General features: G+C 39.3%; 1 protein-coding gene across 1 annotated transcript; it reads right to left on the reverse strand.

Annotated features, from left to right (window-relative positions):
• Positions 1 to 858: 858 nt before the first annotated feature.
• On the reverse strand, positions 859 to 24,799 carry FMO3 (flavin containing dimethylaniline monoxygenase 3). Its single transcript, XM_040451721.1, has 9 exons — positions 24,675 to 24,799; positions 23,614 to 23,751; positions 15,537 to 15,725; positions 11,893 to 12,055; positions 11,491 to 11,633; positions 8,041 to 8,240; positions 5,062 to 5,417; positions 2,517 to 2,589; positions 859 to 1,808 (listed from the first exon to the last, which is right to left on the reverse strand). The coding sequence occupies exons 2-9, from the start codon at positions 23,743 to 23,745 to the stop codon at positions 1,463 to 1,465; spliced, it is 1,602 nt and encodes a 533-aa protein (XP_040307655.1). The 5' UTR covers positions 23,746 to 23,751; positions 24,675 to 24,799; the 3' UTR covers positions 859 to 1,462.
• Between the last annotated feature and the right edge of the window lie 251 nt (positions 24,800 to 25,050).

Below are 25,050 nucleotides of genomic sequence, written 5' to 3' on the forward strand. Positions count from 1 at the left end.
TATCATCAATCTATCATCTATCTATCTAATCAGTCATCTATTATCTATCACCTATCTATCTATCATCAATATATCATCTATCTATCTATCTATCTATCTACCTAATCAATTATCTATTATTTATCATCTATCTATCTATCATCAATCTATCATCTGTATATCTATCTATCATCTATCAATCATCTATTATCTATCTATCTAATCAATTATCTATCTATTATCTATCATCTATATATCCATCTATTATCTATCATTTATCTATAATCTATAATCTATCTATCATCTATCTATCTATCTATCTATCTATCTATCTATCTATCTATTATCTATCTATCTAACATATATCTACTATCTTGCCATTCCACTGGCCTCAGAAGTGAACATGTAGTAAGAAAAAGGTGGTGTAACCACCTATAGAGGCCTCTGGTAACTGATGACACGGCCAGATTATTTTATCTACTCTATAATGTCAAACTTAAAACTTTTAACTATTAAAATTTTAGCTATGAAATCTAATAATACTTTTAAAAATAAAACTTTAACACTTATTTATTTTTGAGAGATAAAGCATGAGTGGGGGAGGGGCAGAGAGAGAGGGGAACACAGAATCCAAAGCAGGCTCCAGGCTTCCAGCTGTCAGCACAGAGCCCGAAGCAGGGCTTGAACTCACAAACCATGAAATCATGACCTGAGCTGAAGTGATATGCTTAACCAACTAAGCCGCCCAGATGCCCCTAAAAAGCAAAACTTTAGATTTATGCTGATACTCCAGAAGCTGATGTTATAAAGGCAGTACTAAATTTTTGTCATGACTTTGACTAAATATTTGAAGACTTTTCATTCAGCTAATGGTATATGTGGTGTTCTACTCCTTGTTGGTATTATTTTGCTGCTATGTTTGTGTCCTTGTTGAGAATATAAATATGATGAGTTACTTCTTGTTAATTTTCATTATAAACCAGGTGTCCATGCTATGGAGGCTCAGGAACAGGACATATTGCCTGGAGGATATGGCATAACACAAAAATAGAATTAATAGCCAAATTCCCTACTTGAGCCTCCTGCAAATGGTTTGTAGAGGTGGCCTGAGAATATCACAACTACTCTGCTGAATTTGCTCTTTGTTTAGGTTTGAAGTATGTATTTTAAACCTTGTGTAAAGGAGAAGAGGAACTATGTCAAAATGTTTCAGGAGACGATTGAGGTTAGAGATGAAGACCATAGTTCTGATTATGAAATGTTAGTGGAAACTAAAAAGAAATGATTAATGCTCTCTTTAGGTCATGGCATGCTTCTTAAAGAGGCTTATTTAAAAGCCTAGAAATAGTACTGCTTTACTGACTAATGCCTGCTGAATAGGGAAGTAGGAGGTGTGAAATTCTTAATTTTTAAATAGAAAAGTCCCCCCCCCCCGCCCCGCCCCAGGTATTCTCAGTAACTTTCAACATCTTGGGGAGAATGATCATTGGATCCAAGCCAGGAAAATAGCAACAACCAGAATGGGAAGAGCAAGAAGCCTGACCCAACGGCAAAGCAAGCAAGGCTTCAGGGGGGTTCCAACCGCTCTTGTCTTCATGGGTTTCAGGGCCCGGTCCCACTGGGTCAGGATGGCATTCCTGGCTCCTGGCCACTTCCCTGGGCCCACCAGCCTAAACTGGTATGGGCTGCAAGGGCCAAAGAAAACCTCCACAGCCAATTTGGGATCTGTGAGAAACAGCCACGGGATGTTGGGCTTTGCCCCAATGAAGGAGGCAAGCTCATCCATATAATTAATATAATCTGTCAGCATGGTGTTGCTGGTGCCAAACCTAGAGGTGGGAGAGGAAACAGGTCTGTGGATACTGAAGCTCTATGTAGGACGTCTCACAGGAACAAGAACAGGGGAAAATTCCTTACAGCTTTTTATCAGAGGGACTCAATGTCAATCCCTTGTGTTGGTAAGGAGACCTTGCTCATTTATTCTGTGCTTTGGTAGCTTTCCAAGAGACTTGCATACCGACCTCAACTGGACATTTCCCAAGACTGCACAGCAACTGAAAGGCATTTTTATCCCCGTTCATAAGTGGAAATTGCCTCTTGCTCATGAAGTTCATGCATGGCCACTGAGCTAATTAGTGACAGAGATAGACTAGAGCTCAATTACCCTGGTTATTCTCATTTGCTGACTCTTGTTCATTAGAGCCATCCATTTGGAGGGCATCCTCTGTATCTTACAGGATTTATAGACTGGAAAATAGGAGCCCACATTCATGCACTCCCAGACTCCTCTGATTTCTAATCCGTTCTGGGTCTTCTTTCTGTGATATATTGCAGGATCTATGGAGGGATGGATTAGGACCGAGTACCATGTCAGGTGCAAAGGAAATCTTCCATAAATACTTGTGGAATGGATGAATTTAACTCATAGCTGTCACGCTAATGACCTCACTCTGGACCATGTAAGACTAGAGTAGTTCCAATTATTCACATTTTTTTCTATGGAAACCCTAGACCCTCTGTACAATAGATGCTCTTACCATTTGAGCCTTTCCCTCATTTTTTTATCAATATCATTCATCATGTCTGTTACAGAAGGCAAAGTGCAAGTTCCTAAAACAAAAGAAAAGATAAAGGGAAAGATATGATAATAGTTAAATAAGTCTGGCATAAGATCAGCCTGCAATGTTTTCTTCTTAATAATGGGTTATGAATCACATCAGTATTTCCATTTTTGGGGGGGTCGTTGTCTAGCAAAGTAAAATCTTGAGCCGATCAACAGGCGGTCATTTTGAGACAAATACACAAGTCATTTCCAGTCTTCTCAGAATTGAGGTGTCACATAATTAAAAACCAAGAGCCATATAGCATTTTATCTTTGTATCTTTGCTGTTAAACAAGTTAGAAGATGTTTAAAATCAGTGTCAAGGATTATATTCTAGTCTCTCAGTAGTATTTTTTAAAGAATGTTATCTAATAGTTTATAGCCAAAGGTAAATTGGCATCTCTTTTTTAAGATATAAGAAAATAAACCTTCATAGGAAACTATCCTCCTTTGTTAGAAAAAGGAATTTCCAACACATAAAATGTAGAATTTAGTCAAGCCCCAAGTTTCTCTCTGAAGAGCCAACAGTTCCTAGGTGAGACGGAGGATATGGATTATGCACAAGTCACCAAGAACATGGGCAAGCCCCTAGAGACCAGATCCGAGTTGGGACTGCTCTAGGATTTCAGGCTCATTCTGGAATAGTTAGCACACTTCTCTGAAACCCATACCAAAACATTCTTTTGTGCCCATAGATACTTCAAATTTAGGGTGGTTTCTTTGGTAATTTTGGGATCACCTTGAACAAGACTAGAATGCCCAGATCTGATTGCTCAGAAACATACCATGATTGCCTAACTTCCTGTTCCTGCAAACCTTACAGATAGGGTCCCTTGAACAGCCTCTTTAGGTATGACCTTGTTCCAAAACTTGGAACCTGTTCTGTCCTGGGCAGAAGGAAGATCAAGAAGGAAGAGCTTCTGCTCAGTAGCCCACCAGCTACTATCATTGGGTTGCCTGTAACTGGCCCCTCTGTCCTGTACTTGGGTTCCCCCAAACTGAATTATTTGCTTTATCATTCATTTCCCCTTAGACTGAGTGTTTGCCTTGGATCATTGCCTCCTTTCATCAGAGCCCAGATTACAACTTATCTTAACAGAATAAGTGTCCTACCCTCTAATGCCAGTCTCCCTGAGCCTTGAACCTTAAGCTCACTTTATTCCTAGTGGGATTTCTTGTCATCACCTTCCTGGCTGCTGCCTCACTGCTGCAACATTCACACTGCAACATATTTCTGCCTTGGATGAAAGAGTGAAGGAAATTTAAAGAGATCACTGATATGCATGACTGTAATGATGTGGATGACAGCCTGGGGGATGAAAGGTGTCTCAGTATACCTAGTGGAAGGTTCCAACCTCCTGTATAAAAGAACATTTAAATTCCAGCATGTCAAGTAGGACTGGAAGCCTTACATAGGGCTTCGAAGGAAGTAGGCCTGCTAAAATCTCTTTCCAGAAGTTTTATACCTCTAGGACCAAACAAACTTCGCACATGCAATTTCTTTAACCATGGACTTTTGGTTTTATGATTTGAATCTTCGCACGACTGCATTTAAACCTTAGTGGGAATCTGATCCTCGTATCTTCTGCTGGAGGATGCTGACTGCTTTCCATACCTGACCCCAATCAAGTTTGTTGTTGTTATTATTATTTTTTAATACAGGAACTCAGTATTTCCCTACCTTAGAGACTGGTCATCTATACATCTAGGACTTTCTGCTTCTAATGATCCATTGCTTGTTCTTATCTGACACACGGCAGGGAAAAAGAACAAAAAAAACAAAAAAACAAAAAAAAAAACACTGCCTTTCCAGCAATCATAATTTCTTCCATGAGTGTGGATATTGGAAGCTGGCTGGATATTGGCTTGGAAACATCTCTTATGAACCTTTTAAGCAATGTCATTCTGTTGAGTTTTGAAATCATAATTTTATAAAATTGTCATGCATTTAAGACCAAAAGCTCTGGTGTTCTTAAGTTTAATGAAAGTCAGCCACTTTAAAGAGTTATAAATCACAAAATACTCCCTGAATAATATCTTGTACTATTGCATATGATAATCCAATGTAATATTTTTAATTGCTTATAAAATACAATACTAAAAATATAGAATTATAGATTCAAAACCAGATGGGACCTAGAATTTTCCCCTTGTTATTAGGATGATTGTTTTCACAAAGACTCAAAGGCATTTTTATTGGCATCCATCTTCCCCATTAATGACCTTGTTTGTCTACTTACCTTTTTTTTAAAAAAAAAAGTTTATTTGTTTATTTTTGAGAGAGAGACAGAGACAGAGAGAGAGAGCATGAGCCAGGTAGGGGCAGAGGGAGAGGGAGAGAGAATCCTAAGCAGGCTCCTTCTGTCAGCACAGAGCCCAACATGGGGGCTGAACTCATGACCATGAGACTGAGACCTGAGCTGATATCAAGAATCGGATGCTCAACCAATTGAGCCACCTAGGCACCCCTGTCTACTTACCTTTTACTACTTTTACTGCCCAGCGAGCTTGCAGGTCAACTGTGGGAATGGCAGCCCCAAGGGACTGGACCAAACCAATTATTCCCAGGGTTGGCTTCTCCAGTGAAGGAGGGAAAATGTCTTTAAACAAGGTGATCTCATTGTTTCTGCTCTTAATGATAGACTCATCAAAGAAGGGGTAGGCATAACCATAGCCTGTTGCAAAAATGACACAGTCGATGGCTTCAAACACTGTCCCATCCTCAAAAATGGCCGAAGTCTCTGTGAATTCTTTGACATTAGGCTTAATGGACACTGTGCCACACAGAATGCAGGCTGGGAGCTCATCGTTAAACACAGGTTCTTTCCTCAGGGTTCTGTATGGAAAATAGAGACAGCCACTAGAATGGTAATATTTCCTCTTTGTTTTATTGGTCCATAATAATTAATTAATAATCAATTAAGAAGAAAGGAGAAAACTACCCAAGATTTTTTTCTTGTGCCATGGAGTGTTACCAATATGACTGGAGAACAAAACTGAAGTAAGGCAATGTTGTGAATTAAGAAAAGTTGCCTTTGCCACACCTTTCTCTATTTCCTGTGATCTTTTCTCTCCCACAGAGCTCCAGATCTCAGAATTAATCACCTGGGCCCTATCCCCTGTGAAAGCTTTGTCAGGCAAGATCCTAAATCAGAGTCCAGGGGTATTTGGATTTTTTTCTTCACTTCTTATTAACTGTGAACCTTGATCAAATGAAAGTTTCTTAATTTATCTTGCTTCATCTTTCTCATCTGGAGCAGCAGTTAACTGTTATGCCCACCTCGGGTCATTGGGAGATGGAAATAAGACAAAGATCCTGGCCGGGTTTCTAATAGAGGGTGAGGTATGAGCCTCCTGCTCTTGTCAAGGCCACCAAGATCCTCAAACTGCCAGATCCAATGATCCATTGTCACTTGTCATCTTACTCAACTTATCAGTGGCGTTGGATGCAGTTGATGGTTTCCTCCTTGAAACACTGCCTTCATTTTGCTTTCAGGTCATCACTCTCTCAATTCCCTTCCTATCCACCTGCTATTCTTTATTACTGTCTCCCACTGAACTCTCCTCTTCCTGGCCTCTCTCTGAACAATGACATGCCCCAGGACTCAGCCTTCAGACCTTTTGTCTTCTTCATCTACATTCACCTTTCAAGAGATGTCATCTGGCTTCATTTCTTAAAGTACTATCTATACTCTGGTGAATCTGCATTTTTAACTTATGGTTTGAGTCTTTCTTGTCTTGTGTATCGCAAGCCTGCTCAACATTCTTCTACAATGATGACTCACAATGACTCATAGGCCTTTCAATTTTGAGATGTTTCAAACTAAACTTTGCTTCTCCCATGGTCTTCCACATCCCATAAAAACTGTCAACTCCACCCTCGCATCCTTGCTCAGCTCAAGAGTTTGGAATACATCTCCGAACTCTTTTCTTGTTCTTACATCTGTTAGCCAACCTAACAGAAAATCCTATTTGGGTTTACCTTTAAAGTATATCCCAAATCTGACCATTTCTAAGCACTTGCTGCTAACAAGCCTAGTCTAAGCCACCAGCCTCTGTCATCTGGGTTTTTGACAATAGCCTCTTAACTAGTCTTTTTGCTTCCTTCCTTGACCTACCTCTATACACTGAATGATGACCACAGGTCCAGAGTGATTTCTTCAAATTAACTTGGATCTTGTCAGATGCTTGTTATGGCTTTCCATTGCATTTAGAGTAGAAGCCAGTGTCCTTACAATGGCTTACAAGGTGCAATGCCATCTGGCCATTTTGATGTCTTTTGGTTTTATCTCCTACTACTCTTACTCTCCCCATCCTCTTTTCCCCATGGAGAGAAGTCCATTGAACACGCCAGTTTGTTGAACATGGCAGTCATGGCCCTGAAGAGGCAATGCCCTAACTATTTCCTCTGGAATACTTTCCCCCAGACACTCCCCTGGCTCAGTTCCTCAGTTCCTTCAGGGATTTACTTAAAAGTCCCCTCCTCAGTGAGGCCTCCTCTGGGAATGCTGACAGCTCTCCCCATCACCTCTGCCTTCTTTGTTCTTTTCTTCATAGTACACATCAGCACATGGTCTTCTGCTATCTGTCTCCTGTCTGTTTCCCACTGCCAGAAGGTAAGCTCGTGAAGACAGGGATTTTGAATGTCTTTTCACAACTACAGTCATGGGGCTCAATATAGGACCTGACACACAATAAACGCTTAATAAATATTTGTTGAGTAAGTTAACTTTGATGTAAACAGTTTATAATTTGGATTTTTCACTCCATGTCAAGGTAATTTCTTATGTGCCCGAGGGCTATATCTAGGGGGATATGATAGGGAAGAGTGAGGAGGAGGCTGAAGAGGCAGACATTGTGACCACATTGCAGTGGGAGGACTCTGTTAAGGGTGGGTGATGAGAGTGCAGCACAGGGAAAGCCCTGCTTTGCTTAACTGAACTTTTCCATGAAGTGAGAGGCAGGAGAGCAAGGTGGCTGAGAGCGAGAAGCTCTGGAGTCAGCAGATCTGGGCTCATTTTGAATACTGCTTCTGCCTTCTGCCTATGGGACTTTGGCAAAGCTAGTAACTACATTGAACCTCAGTTTCTCATCTTTAAAATGGGCATTATAATAGAGATGTAGTAATTGTTGTGAGGATAAAATGAGATAATGCACGTGAGAGCCTTGCTGGGCTGCATTAAGAGCTTAAAACATGTCAAATATTATCGTTACTCTAGGGACTAATTCTCTAGGGACTCTAGGGACGTGTATAACTTTCCAGCTGTGCAAATATGGGAGGAAGGAATGTGAAATGGGAAATAACTCCAAATGTTTGCAGTTCTTCATCCTCTGAAATGTGAGACATGATTGCTTCACTAATATTATTTTGGTTGGTTTGGGAGTTACAACAACACACATTGTGAATTGTTGACACTGAAATGCAAGTAACAGGCATATCATATTTAACTCTGCTTTACCCATTTAAAGGCATCAAACCATAGTTCTCGTGCTTGAATTTTGCATTCATTTTCTTCTTGTACCACCAGTCAGAGATGGCTTTTGGCAAGTTGTTCTTGAGGAAGGTTTCAAATCGATTGACCAACACCATGTCCCATGGATAACCATCATCCCAGACCCGGCTTATCACCCAGGAGCCACTTCTGGAACTGATGATGACCTTAAAAAAACAGCAATTTTTAACCATTAGAGCAGTGACTGTTTGTAGTGGGTATTGTGGTATGTCCCTCGGGTCTGAGGGGAGTTGGGGAGTTGTCACAGCAGCTAGTGTGAGTGTTGTCTCATGGCTTTCGGCTGTCAGCCCTCTTTGAGAATTGCTTTGGTTGAAAAGAGGGCCTCACCCAAAGTCTTATGCCCTTTCTGTATTTCTTGCCTTCAGTGACTGTTTGATACCTGGTCTCTCATCCCAACTGGCGACAAGTCAGAAGTGTAGCTTTGGAGTAGTGTAAAGGGAAGCATCCTTCCTTTGGCTCTCTCATCTCCCAAGTAAATTTCCTGCGTCTTATCTACATCTCAGGACCAACCACCCTGTCATCTCCTCTGATGGAGGTGCCCAATACCTAAATTCTCATCCCATTTCCTCTAGTGCTTAGCTGGTAACCATTGTCTACAACCAAGCAATTATGACCCCCGAATAGGCATTTCGACTTAAAATGCCTTTCCCCATCCTGAAAGAAGGCAAGAAAGACATCTGGCATCTGAAAACCATAGGCTCAAATCTTGGCTCTCCTACTTACTAATAACGTGATTTGTGGCAAATTCCTTTAACTTCTCTAATATTCAGTTTCCTCATTTGTAAGATGGAGATAATAGGTACCCGCCACATCAAATCTGTGGGAGAGCTGATGCAGTGTGCTAGCCATGCAGTATGACCACCATTGCCTGACATGGAGGATGTATTCTTTTCCTCCCCTTCTGTCATGATCATCCCTAATGGTATAGATTTTCAGGCATTTTTACAGAATTTTTTTTATCGGGGCACCTGGGTGGCTCCGTTGGTTAAGCATCCAATGCGTAAAAAATTTTTTTTCAAATGTTTGTTTATTTTTGAGAGAGAGACAGAGACAGAGTGTGAGTGGGGGAGGGGCAGAGAGAGAGAATCCCAAGCAGGCTCCTCCCTGTCAGCGCAGAACCCGACAGGCGGCTTGATCTCATGAACCATGAGATTGTGACCTGAGCCGAAATTAAGAGTTGGCTGCTTAACTGACCGAGCCACCCAGGCGCCCTGCAAGAACTCCCTTTGCTACCTCGTCAACCATATGACTCATAAATATCCTTCAAGGTCTGGTGCAGGTCTGCCCACTTGGTGAGGCCTCCAGTTCCATGATCAGAGCAGTTAGTTCCTGAATCACCGGGGCAGCCTTTGTCCTGGTGGCCTCTTGTGCTGTTGTTACGTTGTTAGGCTTTCCACCTAACTCTTGAGGTTATGTTTAATTTATATCCCATCGAGGTATTATTTTCCCAAGCACATTTGAAGTTCTTGGAGGAGAGGGGACACAAAGTTGACTTCTCTGTGTCTCTATGCTGTCTAGTATAGTGCTTTGAGCAGGCAAATAGGAATATATTTTTATGCCATTTATCCTGTCATGACCTCCTTGTTTCACTCATGGCAATACCATCATTTAAAATAGACTTATGTTGAGGATGCTATCACATCAGTAGGCATAGCATCTAGAGAGAAGATTCCTGTCTGTGGGGGCGCCTGGGTGGCTCGGTGGTTGAGTGTCCGACCTTGGCTCAGGTCATGATCTCGCAGTCTGTGAGTTCGAGCCCCGCGTCAGGCTCTGTGCTGACAGCTCAGAGCCTGGAGCCTGCTTCGGATTCTGTCTCTCCCTCTTTCTCTGCCCCTCCCCCGCTCATGCTCTGTCTCTCCCTCTCTGTCAAAAATAAACATTTAAAAAAAAAGAAAAAGATTCCTGTCTGTGGGCTTCTAGAATCTTTCAAGGCTAGTAGGCAATGTATGTTCAAACTCCTTCCCGTGACCTTACGGGCCCTGTATCACCTCTACTCCGTCTCCTCTCCAACCTCTCCTCCTACCATTCTTTTCCAGACCTACTGAGTTGCAGCAAAGGGGTCTTTCCTCAGTTTCTTGAGACTCTAAGCTTCTTCCTGCTTCAAGACCTTCTTCCTGGAATCCTTGTCTTCTTTTTTTTTTATGCGAAATTTATTGTCAGATTGGTTTCCACACAACACCCAGTGCTCATCCCAACAGGTGCCCTCCTCAATGTCCATCACCCACCTCCCCTCCCTCCCACCCCCCCATCAACCCTCAGTTTGTTCTCACTATTTAAGGGTCTCTTATGGTTTGCCTACTTCCCTCTCTGTAACTTTCTTTTTTTTTTCCCCTTCCTCTCCCCCCTGGTCTTCTGTTCCCGGAGTCCTCTTCTGACACTGAGCCCCTTCCTCAACTTTTAGTCCTCAGCTTCAATGTCATCAGCTGAAAAGAGCCTTTCCACTCTTGTCTGAGGCAGCTCACCCTGATTATCCACTCTTACAGCATGCTTTTTCTTTCTTTACTAGCACTTTTCACAATTTTCAAATTATTTGTGCATTTACTTCTTTAATGTCTGTTTTCCACCCTAGACTCAGTTCTGGGGTGGGTGTCATGCCTGTTTTGTTCACCACTTTCTCTCCAGCACCCAAGCCAGTGCTTGGTTAAGCATTAGTTGAGGCACATAGTAGGCCCTCAACAAATAACTATGGGGATGACTGTATGCATGAATGACTATAGAACTCGGTATTGCTGAAATCATGTTTAAATGCTTTAACTCCTGCGGCGCTTGGGTGGCTCAGGCAGTTAGGCATCTGAGTTCGCTCAGGTCATGATTTCACAGTTCGTGGGTTCGAGCCCCGTGTCGGGCTCTGTGCTGACAGCTCAGAGTCTGGAGTCTGCTTCAAATTCTGTGTCTCCCTCTCTCTTCCCCTGCCCCCACTGGCACTCTGTCTCTCTTTCAAAAATAAACACTTTTAAAGAATTAAATTCTTTGACTCCTTACCAAAATCGCAAAGTAGATTCTCTTTTTATCTGTTTTATTTATCTTTATGAGAAAACTGACACTTGGAGGGATTGAAGGACTTGACCCAAGAGTATCAGAGTCATGACCTTAACCCTACATCCACACTAGCTTTGGAGGAATTGATTAGACACCTGTTAGACACCAAACGTCCTGAAGAAGACGACTGTTGAATGACCTCACTCCCTGCTGATGATCTGCCTTTGTCAGACCAAACTATTGAAAACCTCACCTGTTGTGGAGGGAAGCTGAGATAAAAGAAACACTACTTAGTCTTCCTGTCAAGAACCCTGTGCACTGCTGCTTCCCCTGCCCCCGGTTTGCTAACACATCTTTCCAGTGGTAACTATTTCTGTTCCTTTAAAGATAGTTCCCCGAGTACCTGAGAAATAATACCTGTTTAGCTGTGCGGCTGAGTTCTGTGGCAATATCACAGCCCGAGTTTCCCAGGCCAATCACCAGGACTCGCTTCCCCTTGAATATTCCTGGTTCCTTGTATTCCCGGCTGTGGAAGCATTTGCCTTTAAAAAGTTTTAGTTCTGAGTGAAAAGTGGCAAACATGAGTCATTTGGTTTCCATTTAAAAATCCGCTATAAAAGGCTTGTAGGTGAATGCAGTCAGAATGATATGGAACTTCAACACTCCAGGAATATTACATATAATAGAAGCATATGTTAATTTAATCATATATATATATATATATATATATTTTTTTTTTTTTTTTTTTTTTTTTTTAAACACAATCAAGATAGTCATTCGTGCCAAATATATAGATGGCAGCCTAAATTTCACCCTTACCTGGAAAGGACTCTTTTGGTAGGTTGGGGTACACGTGGTGTCCAGAACAAATTAATACAGCATCAAAGACAGTGGATTCTTTTTTACCATCCCTTTCAGTGGTAACATCCCATTGGCCGGTGACTGAGAAATCGGGACGTTTATTTACACTAGATACGAGTGTCTAAAAGAAATAAAGACAGACTTCTTTTCTATGCTAACAGTTAGATTTGGCACCAACTTGATAGAGTAGTATGGAAAAAAATTGTTAACATTGGATTAGGAAAAATACTTAATTCATTCTTAAGGTACATATTATGAATTTAAAATTCAAGAAAATCAAACATTAAATGGTAAATACATATTTTTGTCCTCACATGGCTTCTTGTGCATAACCAACATGTTCTGCAGACCAGAGTGACTCCCCTCTTGGAGATATGATGTGAATTTAATCACAGCTTACAACTGGCATGTATCACACATACTGAGTAATCTAGTGGATGATAGTTTTTGTTTTTTTGTTTTTATTTTTTTAACGTTTTTTATTTATTTTTGAGACAGAGAGAGACAGAGCATGAACGGGGGAGAGGCAGAGAGAGAGGGAGACACAGAATCAGAAGCAGGCTCCAGGCTCTGAGCCATCAGCCCAGAGCCTGACACGGGCTCGAATTCACAGACCGCGAGATCGTGACCTGAGCTGAAGTCGGACGCTTAACTGACTGAGCCACCCAGGCGCCCCAGGATGATAGTTTTTGTAGTAACAACTACCTCCTAATATACCTCTTCCATTTTATTTTTTAATATCATTGTTGTCTTGGAGTGAAAGATACTGTCTATATTCATAGCATAAGTTCTCAATTTTAGTGTGCACAAGGATTCCCTGGAAAGCTTGTCGAAGTACAGACTCCTGGGCCACATTCCTAGATATTCTGAATTAGTACGTCTGGCACAGGACATGAAAATTTGATGTTCTGACAAGTTCCCAGGTGATCTTAATGCTATTTGGCCCATACATTGAGTCGCACTGGATTAGATTATCAATAAATATTTATTCACAGCTGAATGGCTGCCTGTTGGTTGGTACGTTTCCTCTTCAAATTTTTTTTTCAATTCTTCTGGTTATATTGGAAAGAGAATCTCTATTTGATATGAATTGTTCTTTTTTCTTTCTTTTTTTTAAAGTAGGCTCCACATCCACTGTGGGGCTAGAATTCATGACCCTGAGATCAAGAGTTGAATTGTTCTTATCAACTTTATTATGTATAGAATTTCATTCATATTAAACAATATGTCTACACATATCTGTATAATATCTTTGTTTTTATGAAATATAACAAAACAAGCACTTATAAATTCATGAGGTCTTGCATATCATTTGTTTAGAATAACTCTGGGATTATGAATTTATTTATGGTTCCTTTTTGGATTATATCTTCTGTTTGTTGCAGCTGGTTTACAGAATTGCAACTGATTTGTATATATTGATCTTATATACTACCACCTTGCCCAATATTTTTATATTAATTGCTATTAAACCTAGTAATTCGTCTCTAGATTCTTTTTGGGTTTTCCATATAGAAAGTCATATCATCTGTGATGAATGCTGTTTTTTTTCTAGTTGTCATTCCTTTTACTTATGTTTCTTTACTTGCCGTACTGTTTCTTAAATTTCTTAAGACTATTGAAAAGAAGTAGTAATAATAAGAATCCTTGTTTTGTTCTGGATTTTAAAGGAAATGATTCCAACTCTGCACTCTTTAGCACAGCACTGTCCAGTAGCAATATAACACGAACAACGTATGTAATTAAACATTTTCTAGTAGTCACATTAAAATAGAAAAAAATGTATAATTTAATCCAATCTATCTGATGTTTTGTTGTTTTAATAAGTAACCTACATAAACATTGTTAATAGGTATATTATATTCTTTTCCATAATAAGACTTTGATATCCAGGGTGTTATTTTATGCTTCTAGTACATCTCAATTTTGGGCTAGTGATTACTATACTGAACAGTGCACATTTAAGATGTTTGTATGTTTCCATGGGTCAAGAAAATTCCTTTCTAATCTTAGTCTGGTGAAACTTTTTTTCTTTGCTTTTCTCTTTTTCTTTCTTTTAGGTAGAAATAGATGTTAAATTTTACTTTTCAGAATTTGGTAAATGTATGGTTTTCTTCCTGTAACAGGGTTTTATACTGAATTACATGTTTCTGCTGCATGATATTAAAATTCTCTGTATCCTTAGCCCAAACATATCTCAATGAAGATAGTTAATTTTTAAAAATATTTTGCTGAATTCATTTTTGAAGGTTTTTTTCCCACCAATTTTCATGGGGAGCTATGCCTATAATTTTCCTATTTCCTATTAATCTTGTCTGCTTTTGATGTCATGGTTATAATGTCATGGGATAAGTTTGGAAGTCATACTTTATTTTTTAGTCTCTGGAAGAGTTTATAAAATATTGAAATAGTTTGTTCATTGTAAATTTGGAACTACCTATAGAATATTTTTTTAATGGGTAAAATTTTGGTTTCTGAGTCAAAAGAACTCTAAGTTACCAAAGGAAAGGACTATTCAGACTTTCTACTTCTTTTTATGCGAGTTTTGGAAAGTTTAAAATAAAAAAGATTTTAAAATTTAACCAATTTAAACATTATTTGGCAATGCTTTTATAGTTTTCTTATTATATATATTTTTTTCATCTGCATCAGTTTTATCCATTGTTTTTGTTTCTAATATTATCTGTTTGTATCTTTTCCTTTTTCCTCAAACTGTCAGCTATTTGTTTTTGTTTTGTTTGTTTTTTTGGCTTTTCGAAGGATGAATTTTCAATCATCATAAGATGTTTTTAAAATTTCATTAAGTTCTCTTTACTACCTTGTTCATTCTATATCCTTTTGGGCTTATTCTGTTTTTCTTTTCCTAATTTCTTTATCTTGTTAGTTTTTCAACTTTCTTATTTTCTAATATAAGCATTTAAGCTTATAATTTTCATTAAAGTTTTGGTCTCTATGCTTCCCACAGTGTTGATATGTAGAATTTAAGTTATCATTCAGATATAAATATCTGAATTTTCTAAATATCTAAATTTTCTAAATATCTGAAATTTCTATTTTAGTTTCTTCTTTGACCCATAATTGTTTAGAAAAAAAAGGAGTTTTTCATTTATAAATTCACGGCTGTTTTACATTTATTTTTCCCTTTATTGATATCTAAGTTAATGGCATTTTAGTCTAAATGTGATATGTGGTATTTTGTAAATTTCCAATGTATTCTCTAAATCTGGGTTCAGAGAGGCCACACTCTTAAAAATTTTGACAACCAAGGGGCACCTGGGTGGCTCAGTAGGTTAAGAGTCTGACTTCAGCTCAGGTCATGATCTCATGGTTCGAGATGGTCATGTTCTCATGGTGAGTTCGAGTCCTGCATCAGGCTCTGTGCTGACAGCTCAGAGCCTGGAGTCTGCTTCAGATTCTGTGTTCCCTCTCTCTCTGCCCCTCCCCTGCTCATACTCTGTCTCTCTCTCAAAAATAAATAAAAATTTTTTTTTAAAATGTTGACAACTAAGAAAGAGATACTGAAAAGAACGAGTAAGAATCTGATAATAAATATAGAATTCTTCACAGTTATGCCCTGATCTAATCTTTTGATAGCATCTTACCTTAAATTGTATGTATTTCAGGAGGTTCTTTTCCTTGGCAAATACAGTGATATATTCCTGGATCTTGTTGTTGTGCATAAAGTTAGGGAAGTGATCGGGATATGGGAAGTCTGGGAAACACATCATCTCTTTGGAAGAGTTGGTAAAGACAGACTGGTAAATACTGGCCCTGCCTTCCTCTGCATGGTCCTGTAAATGTATAGTTTCAAATGAAAGAGAGTTTGTAAATAGGTACACTTACCATGGTCATGGCCAGTTCCAAATAATTATCACTCCTTTAAGTCACCTTTACCCACAAGTAAATTCAGGAAGATGAGGAATAAATTAACTTTATTTAAACAATTTGACACCAATCAAAGGAACTTACAATATGGAGAATATATATTTCTTAACATCTTTTCTAAGGGAAACAAATTTTAAATTTAATTATGTCTTTTTAGGAATATATAATGAGAATCAAAGAAGGGGAATTTCTGATACATTATGATATGCATTAACTTTGAGGGCATTATGCTAAGTGAAATGAGTCAGTCATAAAAGGACAAATACTGTATGATTCCACTTATATGATATATCCAGAGTCATCAAATTCATAAAGACAGAAAGAATAGTGGTTATCTGGGGCTGGGAAGAAGGAAGAATGGGGAGTGATTGTTTAACTGGTACAGAGTTTTAGTTTGGGAAGATTAAAAAAAGTTCTGAACATGGGTGATGGTATGATCATACAACAATGTGCATAAACTTAATGCCACAGAACTATGCATATCAAAATACATATCACTTTAACATTTCATGAGATAGTTCTGGTTAATTAGATCATAATATTTTCTCATGTACGTAGGGCATAGAAAACTTAGGTTATGTTTATAATAGTGTTTTCAAATGTTTTTAACCACAACCTGTAATTAGTAATATATTTTATATTGCAACACAGCATGCACACACACACACACACACCAAACGTTTTATGAATAAATCATATCCAACTACTTGAATTGCATTCTGATATTTTCTAGTCATTCCATTTAAAAATGTAGTCTGATTCATCTTTATTTCATACCACACCAACGGGTCATAGTTTCCAGTTTGAAAAACAGTGGTTTAAAAAAAATGGAAGGGTGATATTTGGAAGATTGGGTAGAAGAAAAGAGAATAGAGGCAGGAAAGAGGTTGATGTAAATCACCTAGGTCTTCAAGTTTATTCTGTGGGCTGAAATTCCAAGATTAATATACCTCAGATAAAATTGAGGGGAACACTGAGGGCAGAGGGGCTTTTGTTTTCACATTTGAAATTTTGGTGAGATTTCACTTAGTTTAAAGGCTCTGCCTGCACCAATCTGATAAGGGGAGGTTGACAGTAGTCAAGTAGCAGTGATTAGGAAGAGGTAGGATCTTAATTTAGTGCCCTTAAGCCCATTCAGTTTGAACAGAACATAGGAGTTCCCACTTGCTCCCAAAGAGATGCAGAATTTATCTGAGACTCTTAGCGGATAGTCTACCAGAGAGTTGCCATGGAGGGGGCTAAGTGGAATATGAATAGACAGCTATAGAGTGGACTCTTTGGGTCAGGAACTCAATGGGAAGACTGGACCTCAGGGAGGATCATCTGATGTGCTCATAATAGGCAAGTGGGATTTAATCAGCAAGGAGGGCCACTGGCCTCTGACTAAGCTATGAGAGGCCAGTCTCCAAGTTTATTAACTACTGTGTTCAATTTAAGATTCCTAAAGGATAAGCATGAATGATAACCTAGCAAAACAGGAAAACCAAGAGACTAGAAGGGCCAGAGAACAGTCCCAGGACCTGTGTTTGAATTTGAGAAAGTTTGGCTTTCCTCCGCCCCAAGTCACATAAGTCCTTTTTCTCCATCCAATCTTGGAAAAAGCCAGAGGTTTTGGGTGATCTGAAAGACTGAGTATGATCCAAAAGAGACCTGGAGATTGAGCTATGAAAACTTGGGGTACTCCTTTTGTCTTGGAATGCTTTTATGCTTCTCCCTATGAAATTTTGGATATTTGTTAGTTGTCCGATTTATGCTAGATATAAAAAAGTAACCTGAGCATTAATAGTCTAGTTAATGCTTACGGTCTAGGCTATTAACGAACATTAATAACCTCTACTAGTGCTTATGGATAAAACATGCAAAATATCAAAAACTCCCAAGATGAGAGAAGATCTTCTAGGACAGAGCAAGGGTTTTAGGGTTGGTGATATGCTTCACTCAACAGTCTTACGATTGTTCCCTCAACTTCTAAGTCATGTGGTAGGCAGAATTTTAAGAATGACCCTCAGTGTCCCTCATCCCTGTGTAGTCCTCTCCTCTTTGAGTGTGGGTGACACCTATAAATATCTTATCACTCCCATGACTACGTTGTCATGTGGGCTTCATCTAAACACATAATCTCTTTAAAAGCAGAACATTTTATTTGGCTGGTAGCAGAAGCCAGTTCAGATCATGAAAAGAATTCAGCTTGCTGTTCTTGCCTTTGAAGATGGAAGTAGCCACATACCAAAGAGCCTGACAGCCTTTAGGGGCTGAGAGGAATCCCCAATACGTAGCCAGCAAGGAAACAAAGACCTTCACTTAACATCAGCACGAACCTGAGTTCAGTCACAAACGTGTATGAACTTGGAAGCAGGTTCTTTTCCAGTGCCTCTAGATAAGAGCCCAGCCCAGTCAACACCTTGGTTTTGGCCTTGTGAAACCTTAAGCTGAGAATCCAGCATACTGTGCTTCTGACCTACATCATTGAGGATAATAAATGGGTGTTGTTTTGAGTTGATGAGTTTGGAGTAATTTGTTACACAGCAATAGAAAGCTAATACAAGGGTAAAGGTGAGGTACTGGAGCAAGCCAATGTTGGGAAACATTAGGTAATGTTACACTAAGGGGGGAGTTTCATAGAATAAAAATAATGCAAACCTTTGAGACAGGTTGGGGGTGCTTTTGCAACTTTGGCTGCCCCAAGATAATCAGTCTTCCTGGAAATGTTTAGCTGGTTGGTCTTCAGTTTTTCTTAGGTTCCCCCAAAGCCCCAATTACTGAGAAAGAAGTTGCAACATCAATTAAATACGTGATTTGTGACTTGCTCTTTTTTTTTTTTAAACTTAATGATGGATATCTTACTGTTCCCACTCAGTGTTATAAAGTGCATCTCAGAGCTCATGTTTACAGACTGATTATTTTAAGTTGATCAGGTAGAAAGTTCATGAGAACTTTCCAGAGTTCTTATGGCTCCAGAGTCAATAATTGCATATTTAAATATGTTAGGGGTTTTTTGAGGGAGTGGTCAACAACGAGCCAAACCCTGCTTATTTATGGAAGTAGGTTTGTTCTTTTCTTATTACAAAAGTAATTCAAACTTCTGATTAAACATGACAGATTATGTAGATACATTTAACTTTTCTTTCACCCAAAACTTTACTAAAAGGACTGTAGAAGTATCAGAGGTCTGAACTCACGGCGGGGGGGGGGGGGGGGGGAAAGAGAGAGAGAGAGAAAGAGAGAGAGAGAGAAAATTAAGAACAAACAAAACCCAGCAATCACATCTTGGAAGATACAACATAGATGAATGATGACAACTGACTTAAGAGACCTAACAAAGCCAAAAGCTAAGCCTTGGTCAAATCAAATGGGAACCCAGGTTCCAATAATGATATTATAAGACATTCAAGGTAGTCTTTTATTTCACATGTATGATTTCTCAGAGAACTACTGGAGGATGTACTCTACTAAAAGGAGAGAATAAATTAAATAGTAGCACAACAAGGGAAACAGGGTTGCCCAGGTAATGGCAAGGTGGCCTTGATGAGGGAAAGAAGATGGCCAGAAGAACTATCCTTGATAGTTGAGAGAAGAATTAAGCTGATAGACTCGCTGATATGTTTAAACATACGGGAAGGAGAATCATAATTCTGTGGGAGAGCGTGGGCAATGAATTAGAGACAGTATTTGTAAAATTAAACAAGGGATACAGGTGATTATTAACTCCAGTGAAAACAAAAAGTGTTCAAGAAAGAAAATGTGATCAGAATCCACTAAGTGGCTCAGCAATGACCAATGTTTCCATTATAACAGTATACACATGAAGGTTTGCTTAAACAAAAAGGATCATGAAACTATATGAAGAAGGAGATGAAAAATTTTGTAAATGGGGGTGACTTTTGTTCCACATAATTTAAAGGATTGCTGTTTGTACATCGCATCAAGCCATGACAAATTTTACAGGTGTAGAGGAAGTTACAAGAGATGAGTGAAATGGGCAAAAATGAATATGGTGAAACAGAGAATTTAAATTTAGGCTAAAAGAGGCCAGTTATTACTATGAGTCAGGGAAGATTCAGTGTTGCCTGATTTTCTGATTTTTTCAAAAGAAGACAGATTTCTAGATTTTTATGTAAAATATTAGATTAAAATCTTAAAAACTGTATAGCTAAAATAAAATAGATCAGCTGCAGTATAAAAGCAGCCAGTTCGCTAACTCTAAAATATATAAAAATGATTGATTTTTGTCTAGTAATTTTGTGATTTGTAGCTTTTGGTGAGGTTAGAAAGCTGGGTAGTCTCAACACAAGGAGAGACTAAACATTTAAAAAAAAATGATCCAGAGTAGAATAAATTAAGGGGAAGTGAACAAAGGGTTGTGTGACCAGAAAAAAAGAGCCTTTATTCATGAAACCTCAGGTCCAAATCCAGACAACTTACTGATGTATTGTTTGGGTATCTCCTGAGACAGAAAGAGATTTCCCCTAGACCTGTGGCCTAGTCCTAAAGTACTTAATTCTCTCAGTGATCAAACAGGTGAGGGAAAGACATTACTCTGGCTTTAGAAGGACCTAGGGAAGTGATCCAGGAAACAGCTACAAAAGTTTGACTGATCTGTACCATGATTTTTTCACACTTAACAAATGTTTGGATACCTCTCAAAGGGAGACAAAATGCTGAGAGAATATATAATGCTGACTTTAGAAACTAAAGGTAATGAAAATACAAAATTAAAATGACTTTATAATATAATTCTGTAATATGAGTTCAAGGCATACAGCTGTAAGGCTTTTAGTGGTATTTGAGAAACATGGTAAGCGATGCTGTCATCTGCAATGTGGGCCCTCTCACAGAGGTAATTAGGGAACTCTGAATAACCGATGTATTAGTTTCCTGTGTACTGTTATAAATTACCACAAACTCGATGGCTTACAATAGCAGGAATCTATTCTCTCACGATTCTAGAGGCCAGGAGTCAGAAATCAGTATCACTGGGCTGAAATCAAGGTGTCCATAGGGCTGTGTTCATTCCAGGGGCTCTAGGGGAGGACTCATTCCTTGCCCCTTCCAGCTTTTGGCAGATGCCAGCCTTCCTTGGCCTTTTCAGGACCTAGAGGCCACCTGAATTCCTTGGCTAATGGCCCCTTCCTCCATCTTGAAGATGGAAGTCACAGCATAACATCTTGAAAGCTCTCTTTCTGCCAAGGTGATCACATTACCTTTTCCCTTCTGTCTCTGGGTGTCAAATCTCCTCTGCTTCTCCCTTCTCAGCATATATGTTATGGCATTTTCAGCTCACCCAGATAATCCAGAATAATATCACCATCTCAAGATTCTTAACTTAATCATACCTTAGTTTTCCTTATTAGGGACATTTGCAAGTTCCAGGGATTAGGATCTGGTGTCTTTGGGGGCACCATTGTTCACTTGTTCAGCCTACCACAGTCCACTGGCCCATAAAGATTCATATATATCCCACATGCAAAATTCATTCACCCCATCTCATCACCCCAAAGTCTCAATCCATTGCAGCACTAAATCAAGTCCTGAATCTTATCTATATATCATCAGCTCAAAAGTCCCAAATCGCACCATCTAAATTATCTCAATCAGATATGGATGAGACTCCAGGTATGATCCATCTGCAAAATGCCTTTCCCTCTGTGGACCTGTGAACTAGAAAACAAGTTCTCTTCTACTAACGTACGGCAGTGAAACAGGCATTGGGTACCAGTTATAGATGTTCCCATTCCAAAAAGGAGAGAATGGGAGGCAGAAAGGAGTTACCAGGTCCAATTATGAAGTCCAGTAGGGTCAATGTTATTGGGTTTCAAGACCTGGGAATAACCCTCTATGTTTCAAGATTCCAACCTCTGGGCCTGCAGTGTCACCCTCTGGGGTTTTCATCTTTTTCTTTTTTAAAAAAAATTTCTTTTAATGTTTATTTATTTTTGAGACAGAGGGAGACAGAGCGTGAGTAGGGGAGTGGCAGAGAGAGAGGGACACACAGAATCTGAAATAGGTTCCAGGCTTTGAGCTGTCAGCACAGAGCCAGATGCGGGGCTTGAACCCACAAACCGTGAGATCATGACCTGAGCTGAAGTCGGATGCTTAACCGACTGAGCCACCCAGGTGCCCCCCTTTTTTTAAAAAATTTTTTAAATGTTATTTTCATCTTTTTCTTGAAGAGAAACATATGTTTGCAGCTGAGTAGTTTATCATTCTATGATGGCAGGATAAAATTTTAAAGGCTTTCTTGAGCAGCAAGAGATGTGGCTGCTCTCAAAGGCTGTATCATCAGTGTCTATCTTTAGCGATGTTTTGCAAAGTAAGTTGGAATACAAGGATTGGTTAAGATTCCTGTAGAAATCCTGCCAGCTCAATAGGCCACATGCTGCAATTGTGCCACGCAGTTTACCGAGGGGTTAAGCACTCAGGCTGGAGAGACAGCCAGCTTGAATCAGGATCTTGTCTTTGCCATTTACCAGCCATTTGCCATTTCCTTTCTTTTCTTTCCTTTTTTTAAGCTTCAGATTCATTTATAAAAGGGAAAAACTCATACCTACCTTATAGCGTTATTGCAAAGATTGAATTAAATGGGAAAAAGCATTTGGCATATAGAGAGTCCTCAATAAAATAGCCCTAAGAGTCAACGGTATGCTAATCTGAAGCCCTGTCAGCACATTTCATCAACATATATTAGGTGCCACAACGTTATACAAGATTAAGCAGTTTCAGTAATTCTTTACAGCCCAGAAAATATCTGTATTAATAAGAATAATTTTCATATCCTTATAATATTTAAAGAGTTGTCATAGACATTGTCTCCTTAAATGCAAACTTTTTTATTGAGGTATAAAATATAATACCAATTTTGCACTTGAGGAGAAAATAGTAGCTTAAAAAGGGTTATTGCTCTTCTTAAATTTGCATATATGAATGGTTTATTAGAAGAAGAAGATGAAGAAGAAGAAGAAGAAGAAGAAGAAGAAGAAGAAGAAGAAGAAGGAGGAGGAGGAGGAGGAAGAGGAGGAGGAGGAGGAAGAAGGGAAGAAAAAGGAGAAGGAGGAGAAGAAGAAGAAGGAGGAGGAGGAGAAGGAGAAGGAGAAGAAGGAGAAGAAGGAGAAGAAGGAGAAGAAGGAGAAGATAGATGGAGTAGGCTTAGTGAGTGTTCCTAAGTTGGAGACAGTGAAGGAGCTGGGGCACAGGAAGGCCCTCACACCTGCTGTTATGGTTGCTAGGTGACACAGAAAGTGATTTAATGGCTGCATAGAGACATGTCTGCTGGCAGAGTCCTTATTATGAATGCACAGAGACAAAAGGATATTGAAGAACTTCAAATCAGTGTATCCTCTTCTTAGTTCTCCTAGAACCAAGCCAGAGTTTTGGCAAAGCCAGAGTTGGCACCTGAAACCTGAAAATCTGTGGTCTGAATCACTAAGTGGACCTTTGGTAACCTCAACAAAAGAATGGGAACAGTCATTGTTTTTTAAGTGAGGAACTCATGTGATTATATTACATAAATCTAACCAATATTTGCCCTCAGATTTTATTTCTGAGTGGCTCAGTTATGAATGGTTTATCAGGGGTCAATTCTGTACACAGAGATCTTCAAAGCTAGCCCATTATCTCATTTACTTCTGGAGTAAGCAAGAAACTTTTCAACCTGCTTCTGATGCTGTGTTTTGTAGATTCCAACCTAAGAGGGATTCTAACTGCGGGGCAGTTGGTTTGGAGGGCTGTGCTCCAGAATTGTGTTGTCACACACTTCCCACCCCACTTCCTGGTCTGCTGCAGTGATGTCCCACTCACCGAGAATTTCCACAAGCCCCCAATATCTTCACTCTTCTCAAAGCAGGTGGGCTCCAGTCCTTCTTCCAGACAGCTTCTGATGGTGGCCAAGCCACTGACACCAGCTCCGATGATGGCCACTCTCTTTCCCATGGTTGCCTATGCAAAGACCCAGGGAACATTTCTAGCAACAGTATTGCTGAAAACTTTTTTTTTTTAATCACTCTTTGGCCTCATAAGAACCTTTGTTTTGCACTAAGAAAGCAATATTAAAAAAAATAGATCAGAACCTTTTTAGGTAATCTAACTACATTTTGCATTTCTCTCCGATTTTTAAAGACAATGTTTTGTTCCAAAAAAAGAAGCGCTTTGCTTTTAGTCAACTCCCCCAAATTAAGAGACTGATGGTGTAGTATATGTATTTATCCTTTTTGCTTTTGCCCTTTTGTCATTGATTTTCTACCAGAGACAGTGAACATGAGAAAGATAAGGAGATTCACAACTAAAACACATATGCACACACCAATACCCACAAACATGTATGTATATATGAATGAAGAAACAAATATGTATGTGTATGTGCACACACACACACATTAATTTCTTTCTACTTTGACATAAGACTGAATGAGGAAGAAAGTCAGGGCATATTTATATTTTAGTATGCCAGGCAGTCACCTCATTCCCCCCTACAATGTTCCTCACCTTCTCAATTAAAAAAAAAAAGTCTGGTCTCTTATCTAACAACAACTTCCTTCCATTAACTGCCACCCCAAACCTCCATTCTCTTTTTTAAAAATTAGATTACCTAATCTTTTCCTGATTCTGACACTATCTTTAGGTCTTACTATTACTTCTATTTTTTTTTCTCTTTAGACAAAATCACATAGATATGCAGTGACATAGACTTGGATGACAAGAATCATGATTCTTAATTCTTAGGAAAAAAAGATCTACACAAATTAGATGTCATTCTCATTCTGGCCACATTTGGTATGAACTATAGATTCCCTTCTCCATTTACCCATCCCTCCCACCTCCCTCTCTGCCCATTATAGTATCTTCCTTTTCCCCTTTTCTACCTTTTTCTTTATCTTCCCTTCTCCTCTATGTTTCAGTCCTGTCCCAGGTGTTTGGGCAGTTTGGAAGGAAAAATGTTTTCCCTGAACTAGCACTCCATGGAAGCTATTGGCAAATGGGAGGAACTGCTTTTATTTATCTAATTTTTTTTTTTTATTTGGGGGGAGGAACTGCTTTTAAAGAGGAACTCACTTAATGGCCCTCTTATCAATTCCCTGGGTGGGCTGGGCTCTGCCCAGTCTCCTGGCCACTTGGCACCTGCTTTCCCTTTAGTCAAGGTAAATATAATCCACCGCTTACACTCCTGGATACTCTGCTGGGAGTCAGACACTTTTTCCCAGGTGACCGAAGTTTTCTGCTCTATTGTGTTTACTTTAT

This window comes from Herpailurus yagouaroundi, unplaced genomic scaffold (genome assembly GCF_014898765.1).
Source record: "Herpailurus yagouaroundi ecotype Mexico unplaced genomic scaffold, PumYag 205, whole genome shotgun sequence".
NCBI lineage: Eukaryota > Metazoa > Chordata > Mammalia > Carnivora > Felidae > Herpailurus > Herpailurus yagouaroundi.